General features: G+C 34.7%; 2 protein-coding genes across 5 annotated transcripts in view; one reads left to right on the top strand and one right to left on the bottom strand.

Annotated features, from left to right (window-relative positions):
• Nucleotides 1–932: 932 nt before the first annotated feature.
• LOC105116194 (mitochondrial import receptor subunit TOM40-1-like) lies at nt 933–5,418 on the bottom strand. The gene is made up of 11 exons (XM_011013419.1): nt 5,020–5,418; nt 4,123–4,204; nt 3,927–4,026; nt 3,726–3,821; nt 3,538–3,588; nt 3,284–3,349; nt 2,915–3,016; nt 2,127–2,195; nt 1,973–2,056; nt 1,497–1,592; nt 933–1,281 (listed from the first exon to the last, which is right to left on the bottom strand). The coding sequence occupies exons 1-11, from the start codon at nt 5,168–5,170 to the stop codon at nt 1,228–1,230; spliced, it is 951 nt and encodes a 316-aa protein (XP_011011721.1). The 5' UTR covers nt 5,171–5,418; the 3' UTR covers nt 933–1,227.
• A 676-nt stretch (nt 5,419–6,094) lies between these two features.
• The window catches only part of LOC105116189 (probable protein arginine N-methyltransferase 6), a 4,039-nt gene continuing 1,989 nt past the window's right edge, over nt 6,095–8,144 (top strand). The window contains exons 1-4 of one of the 4 annotated variants that reach the window (XM_011013413.1): nt 6,095–6,435; nt 6,885–6,963; nt 7,274–7,351; nt 7,942–7,977. In XM_011013413.1, the coding sequence (XP_011011715.1) occupies nt 6,961–6,963; nt 7,274–7,351; nt 7,942–7,977 (117 nt within the window). In that variant the 5' untranslated portion in view covers nt 6,095–6,435; nt 6,885–6,960. Of the gene's footprint in view, nt 6,436–6,884; nt 6,965–7,273; nt 7,352–7,941; nt 7,978–8,144 lie in introns of all 4 variants that reach the window. The other 3 variants (XM_011013416.1, XM_011013415.1, XM_011013414.1) reach the window with 3 other exon arrangements.

The following is an 8,144-nucleotide window of genomic DNA, read 5'->3' as shown; positions in this document are numbered from 1 at the left end:
TGAATTAAAAAAAGCATTAAAATTTATGGAATTTAGATATTGATTATAGCAATTACATAAAGGAAGATAAATCAATTTTCTCTTATTTAAATAAATTTTATCAAGATTTTATAAAATTTAAAGTTTTCTTTATCCGGAAAAGAATGGAAGCGATTCAAAACAAATGTCCGTTAATCTGCCCTAATCCTCGCACGTTAGCGGCTAAATGTTTGGCCCCACTTGTTTTCTTTTTGGCTTCGTATCTTTCTTGTTTTGTTGGAATATCATGTAGAAATAAAGCTTATCCCAAGTCAGAAACAATTTTTTCTTCTCAAGATGCTTATCAAGGTAGGGTTTCAGTGTTGTAATAAATTACAATGAATGTCATGATCTTCAGACCTTTTTTGTGGGGTTACGTAATTAGTCTTTGTATATGTGTATGAAATATTGAAACCTGAAACAAAAATTTTCAATAATATGATTTATTTTTAATTTTATTTTGTCGAAATAAAACTAAATTGATAGTTATTTTTAATAGTTGTATGCTTCTATGATGTTACTTTAAATCTATAAATAAGATCGATCATTATACAAAGTAGAACGCAGCACATCAAACCTCTTTTTTCCTTGGTGACTGTTTTCCATGTCTACAAGACAATGAACTTTTTTCTTCTTTTTTCCCATTCCGAATTACTCGAAAATGATTTACATGGAGGAATAAAAATCTGTTTAGGAGAGGATTAGGAGAGTCTACCGTTTGCAGGGGTAGCTAAACATCATTAAGAAAATATTTACTTGATTAATAACATGTAAAGGGCCCCTGTTTTGGTTAAAAATTCTCAGTCGCGGTTGAAAAATAAATATGAAGAAAAACATCGTCACTGATTTGTGTTTCTGTTATTGGTTTGGAATCAAGACTCCTTGATTTTAAGAAAATAAACATGAAGGAAATGTTACTGATTCGAAATGAGAAGCATCCACGCTTCTCTTCGATAATTTCATAGTAGAGCTAAAGAAATGCAGGCAATATTATACCAATTCAATGAATACTACTTGCAGCTAAACCTGCTCCGGCTGCAGCTGCTGCTGCTGCACAAATAATGTTTTCTCAAAACAGTTAAAAAGTAGGAAATGAAAAGGAACTGTTCAAACAAAAGGCAAGGTTGACGCAGGAACTTGCCAAGCTGCGAGCAGCAGGTTTTATGCGGAATTTGATGATACAAGGTCGGATGCCTTCAGTTCTTTAAATTAGCCCACTGTCAACCCGAATCCAAATTTGTAATCTTTTTTCTTATGATCCAGCTGCAAAATGTAAATTAGGAACTGGTTAGGATACTTATATGACTCAAAAACATCTGCGAAGGAAGAGAAGAATGTGGATGGTGCTTTGTGAAAATCTCTTTGAAGCAGGTGCACATATAAATGGCTAGTAGAAGCTGACAAAAGATAATTTATCCGAAGTGCCAGGAAAAGCTGAAGCATCATGCTAAGAATCTAAAGATACCATGGTCCCATACCTCTGCAGAAAGAACAAAATTGAGACCCATATTCAAGCGTTCTTCCAAGAAGGCTGATGTGCATCCATTGGAATCAATCTTTCCTCTCAAACGGGCCTGAAATAACCACCAAAATCAGTATCAATTCAATACAGGCAAGTTTAAGATTTTAGGCCCATCAGGGTTGATGATCAAGGTTACAGTCAGAGATATCAAGACAACCTAGGCAATAATATGTTGACACTCCAAACATAATGAAATATCAATATATCTAATGGACATGTTAGAAATAAATGACAAATAACATACATTAAACCCAGCGGCACCACACCCACAAATTCAATTTGTTCATGCCCGTTGTTTTGAGAAATAGTAATTTTCAGTTTAACCAAGATCAGTCCTCAATTTATGAAAAGAGAGCTGAAATGACACTGGTATCCATATGCCACAACTCATAGTTTCTAAATAGGAAGAAAAACTGACATCACTCCACTTACTTGTCTGAGGGCATAATCATAGCCGACACTAGCAGTCACATCCTTTGATAAGTAATTGTACATGAAGTCTGTTGCTAGTGAAACCTTAAAATCAACAGAGAAGATTAATGTAAGAAATTTATTTAGATAAAAATTACAGTTTTCTCAAGACTACCTTCTCAGAAACCTTCTGCACGTAGCTCAAAGCCATCAATCCAGTGCTAGCAACTTGCCCTGCAGCAACCTGTGGGCAAAGATGTAATATTCTCCAGTCAAAGCAAGAAACACACATTTACAGGTAAGAATTCCGATACAAGTTTGTGCATGTTTAATGAGTTGAAAAATCTATGACAAAAGGTGAATGCACAGGATTTACAAGCTTGGTGTTTCAGTTAGAGTGCCAGCTAAGCAGAGATCAATAGGCTTTCCTCTTTATCCTTCCTGCTCTGCAGAATTATGGCTATAGACCAGACATCTCTTTCATTATAAAAAATTGCATAAAACCTCATAATAGTGAAAATGACACATGACATTTAATTTTGCACACTGGGCATAAAAGTAGAACCTGCTCCGGTTTACATTTTTTTTACATCTTATTTCATTCAGCATATAGTTCTTGATAATTAAAGAGATGAACCTTGTCAGTAAGTCATCAGATCTCTAGCACATGGAGATCAACTCACTAGGCTCATTAGGACTCCAATTATGGAATTGAAAAACAGGATACTTGTCCAATGCCTTGAAAAAGGCATGCTGAGTATTTGACGCCACTCCAGCACTTAGAAACAAGTCATTGAGTGAAGAAATAGGTTTTATGGAAATCGGAAGGCCAATGATAGGTGACCTTTGCTTGTATATCAATGCAAGTTACAAGAGTCAATGAATGAACCTCACACAGTACTCAAACACAACGATTGAACAATGATAGCTCATGCAATAAAGGATGAGTGCCAAACCAATTACCATCTTGTCCGTCTCATACCGGCCAGCATATCCAACACCAGATTTTCGATGCTGACCAGCCCAAAATACTTCAGCACCCAAAGACATATGAGGGGTCACACTCTGCATTATGAAGATCCAATAACCAAAATAACAATGAGCATATAACAATAAAAATGCAACTGAAGAGGAGGAAGAGGTGAAGTCCTTTGTAAGCTACTGAGCGTCATGAAAGATAATGACAATTGAAACCACCATTAAGTATAACTGGAAAAAAAAAAAAAAAACCTTTCTATATAAACTGTTTTAAGAGAACAGCATGCTCTGAATCGAAGTAACCAAATTATAGAGCTTGATACCAAGACCGATCATATATCTACCATACAGTACCTGAATGTAACTGGCACCGAATAAGGCACCATTTCCTAGTTGCAACTGGCTCCTGTAGTCTTTACCCTGTATGAGGTAAAACAACAACAGTATAAGCAGGAAAAGAAGCATGATAAATTCATCTTGAATACAGTTGACAACGATATAGATGCTTAAAGTAAAACAATGTCTGGCATACCAACTTCCATTGTTTGTGAGAGGAGAATAATCATGCAAAAAATATGTACAGATCTAAATGGTAAAGAGAGCTTCACCTTGTAATCGAAGTTCAACATGACATGGGACATGTGAGGCTCATTTGTAAGCTGCATGGAAAAGAATATAACATAATTTAAAAAGTTTACTTGCAAATCATAACTTTTGCTAGCATTAGGTAAAAAAAAAAAAAGGGGTAGAGAAGAAAAGAAGTCCAAAAATAAGGTGAGATGAGCATATATTTCACCTGAGCATTAGCCTTTAAAGCAAGATCATCAGTCAAATCACACTTCACTCTTGCATTTACTCTCCCATCGGTCAAAACCCTCCCGATAAGCATTGTCTACAGAGATCCGATAAAGACACTCAATTGAAATTATGACATGATAATCCCAGAGGGTTCATTAGTAAATGAATTGCAAAGGAAAATATGTCACTGACAGCCCACCTTTTGGTCTATAAAGTTAGCACCAAACTCATAGTGAGCAGTAGGGATTTTGATGGCTTCTGAAGATTGAGAAGGAATTTCCATAGGCCCCATCATCACACTAGGAGATAATGAGAAAAGTTAATGCCAAACTCCATGATAAAAAATGAATTAAAATGTCTGAAAGGAATTTGAAACAAAAAGAAGCCAGAACTACCTATGACTGAGAGAAAATTTCTGATTCAGTCCTTTGGTAAAATCAAAACGCATCCCCTCAAAATACTCAGGCTTCAAAGACACTGCATAAACATTTTTTGGAAATTAGAAATCAAACATATCAAAAAGGAGAGCATTTTCCACCCTACGCTTCTAAAATGAAATGCATTACCACCACTTACACAATAAGACTCAGCAACTACATCTTTTGAATGACAGTAATTTATTATATAGCATTCAAAATGCAGCACGAGATGATATGCGACATTCTTAATGAATTAGTGTCTAAAGCTTAAGGCATGTCACCCTTCCACGCAGGTTTGGCTACCACAGTTAACCCATGAAGCACCATGAATGTAAAAGATTCAAAAGGCAAACTCTCGTTAGCACCAAGAACTAACCATCATTCTCGTTATTGACAGTAATCTACTTCGTACCAAATTCAATCATAATAACCTGAATCAAACACTTTTTTAATATAATCCAAATCTAAAATCAAAATCAAAAACTTAATTTCTTTTCCACTTTTGACAAAACTAACCACAACATCATAGCAAGAATGACAATTTCAAGACACTAAAACATCAGAATCCACAAAATGTCACAAACTCAAAACACTTCCTTCAAATCTCAAAGTCACACAGTCCCACTTCACTCCACGCACAAAACTCTCAACACGTGACCAAAAACCCATCTTTGATTCACCTCAATAACCACAAAAAACCAATAAAAAAAACTTTATAAACCAAACCCCCCAAAAAAGACCAGCCAAAACTTAAGCCTATTAGGGTTTCACAGTCAGATTAATCACTAAAACAACAAAAAAAAAACCAAAACCCATTCCAATAAACAGATCGATAACGAAAATAAAGATAGAAAACGAGATAAGAAACTGAACTGAGTGCTTCACGATGGAGTTCTTCATAGGGGATTGGGCAAGGAAGGTTCAAGTAATCAACTTTTTTGTGAACCTCATTGATCTTTTTGGCTGCTTCTGATGTAGCTTCATTGCCTAACAACGTTGTACCTGGAGGTACGAACCCCGCCATTGTTGCCTCTTGAGTGCAGTTTAATCGGGCACCAAAGAGAGAGAGGCTGCGAGAGGAGAGGCTGTGCTGGGGGGCTTTTGTTACTATGGGGTTTAAGGAAGGGCTTTATGGGACCTTGTCTTGTGGGTCCATACCTTCGTTTTTTAGGGTTTTTTTGGCTTAAAATTTCTTCTTCTTCTTTTTTGCAATATATATATATATTGGTACGTTGGCTGTGATTCTGAAGTGGAAATTTAAAAGTATTGAAACGAGGAAAATTTTTGCTGTGCTCTTGGTTTGATTCAAACTTTATTTAGTCCTTATTGCATAAAATATTGCAATATTATAAATAAAATTAGGTTTGTGTCTTTATTAATATAGTATCATGGAAATCATTTGAAATTCAAAGGTATTCTAGAATTTAAATAAAAATAAAATACTAAAAAATATGATAGCTACTTACATCGAATGTATTTGTTTTATAATTTTTATAAGTCTCATAGCTTAAATAATAAATAAGTTAGATTTTAAATTCTTTACAGCAAATATTTTATGAGAGTAGAATTATTGAGTAAAATCAATATATATATATAGCATTTAAATAAATTTTTTTAGAGGATTTTACAATTTTTCATACTCGTTGTGAAAAAATAACTGATATATTGTTTAGTAAATTATGGCTTTTCATATTATTTTAAAAAACTTTTCCTTTTTGATTCTCTTACTGATATATTGTTTAGTAAATTATGACTTTATTACAATGTTGGTTTTTCTCATAATGATCGGGTGTGAGTTTGTTTTTTTGAATTTAGATTTTTTTACCAAAAAAAACATGGTGCTAAGAAAAAAACGTTCGCTTTTTAATTTAGATGATCTTTTTCCTAAAAAAAACTTAAATGATCATTAAGGAAAAAACCCATGAAAATTCTAATTGGTCTTTCATAAAAATGAGCAAAGTCCTGATTCTTATTCAAACACCATTTTCAAGATGCAAACTTTTGACCCATATCCTTTTCGGGTCATAAAAAAAACGCCACCGTTAGTCCTCTCTCTCCATCTCTCTTGCGGCCAGAATGTATTCAAGCTCAGGTAACAGTAACAGTTACTACCAAAACATCATGCAGCAGCAGCATCTCGGGATGAGTCGAAGAGACCGAGTTAGAAGAGCACGTGACAACTCACGTGATGGGGTTGGTGAGGAACAAAATGTCACTCCTTGTACAGAGTTTGACACGGCCTACTTTCACAATTATGCTCATGTTGGTATCCATGAATAGATGATTAAGGTAAGAAAAAAAAGCTTCAATCTTTATTAATCTGTTCTAAGTTTTTGTACCTGGGTTTTTGTTTTTCTGGTAAATTGTTATGTTTTTTCTACAAGGTTTTAGGTTCTCTTGTGGCTGTTTTGTTTGATGTATAAGTGCAGGATTTTGGAGTTTAAGGTTTTTTGGCAATGTTTCTTGAAAGTGAAATTCTGTTTCTTGAATGTGAAATGGGTTTTATGCTTTGTTTTGTTGAAAGATTTTAAGGTTTTGTGGGGTTTCACTTAGTAGTTTTATGTGTTTGATCATTTTTGGAATGGTTGAGGTGGCGTGGCTTGTTGACATTGTTAATTGAGAAGTATTTTGTGTTTGGAAGTTAGGAATTTGGTTCATTTGGGGGCGTTTCTGTTCGCAGTCAAGAGTTTCTTATTGAATGATACAAAAATGTTCGAGCTTTTATTCTATGTATGCAGGATCATGTGCGGACAAACGCATATAGGGGTGTAATCTTTCACCATCAGATTGTGATAGAAGGCAATTAATGCCATCATGGTCAGTATTCAGTTGTTAATCTATGATATTGTGCTCTTCTTGATGTAAAACTATGTTGCATTAAGCTTTCTGTCTGCTTGCTGCCTTGGCATAGAGCATTTATCAAGTACCTCTTTGATTTAATCCCAACAGTTACGAAAGATGTATGATTCCATATGCTTAAGACCATGAAATATATAATGTCATATAGTGAAAGAAAAAAGCTTCAAAATCTTATACGTTGAACATCAACATTCTGCCTAGTGGCAAGAAATTTTAGGAATATTTGTGCAGTATGTGCCCTGATTGCTCAATTCGAACACTTGTTCAGGTTGTCGTGTTTGTCGTGGATGTTGGTTGTGACACAGGAATTCTTTCAATATTTTGTGCTCAGGATGGGGCAAAACAGGTAAGATATATTTGAGCAATTCTTTTACATGGCAATGCATTTTCTAGTGACTTCGGAAGTGTATTAATGAATTGCATAAATAATCATCACCTATGTCCAAAAATGATTCATGTTGCTTGCCATCCATGTTGCAAGGTATTGTCTCATAAGCTTTGTCTGTGATAGATGAATCCAAAAATTGAACTCTCATATTCCATGGTCATTTTACATGGTGCATGGGAAATGCCAATGGTTAAATGTTGATGCAATGTTCTTTCTTTGTAGAAATATTCAAACTTTAGAATTGATGTTGTTACACACACACACACATACATGTCAGAAGGCTATATCTTAGAAATTTTATATCTCTCTCCTGAATTCCTGAAGTGGCCATTATGAGTTGATTCCTTCCAAAATTCTGTATTCTGTTAAGTTGTCTCCAGAAAACTAGAAGTTGCTGTATTTTATTGTATTTGGAGAAAGCACTCTGATTCTTTCATTAGGTTTGACTTTCAATTAAGGTGATAGACACACAGACACCATTTTAACACTGTTCTTGCATGAGTTTCAATCTACACGTGCCTCACATTTGAAAGATATTGTTTCACCAGCCTAATGCAGTGGATGCAAGTGATATTGCTGTAAAGGTACTTTGTTACACTAATGCTCATCTTTTTGTATTACATTTTCAGTGTGTTACGTAGCTGTTTGGTTGTTACCGTCTATGTGGCTTGTGTGACTGTTTTTTAACATTCTTTTTCAATAAAAAAAAAGGATTTTATCAATACTCTCACTGTTGTTAGGGGGGAGGGAA

The sequence above is a fragment of the Populus euphratica genome, unplaced genomic scaffold (genome assembly GCF_000495115.2).
Source record: "Populus euphratica unplaced genomic scaffold, PopEup_1.0 scaffold874.1, whole genome shotgun sequence".
Taxonomy (NCBI): domain Eukaryota; kingdom Viridiplantae; phylum Streptophyta; class Magnoliopsida; order Malpighiales; family Salicaceae; genus Populus; species Populus euphratica.
This window is presented reverse-complemented; position numbering and strand designations above follow the sequence as displayed.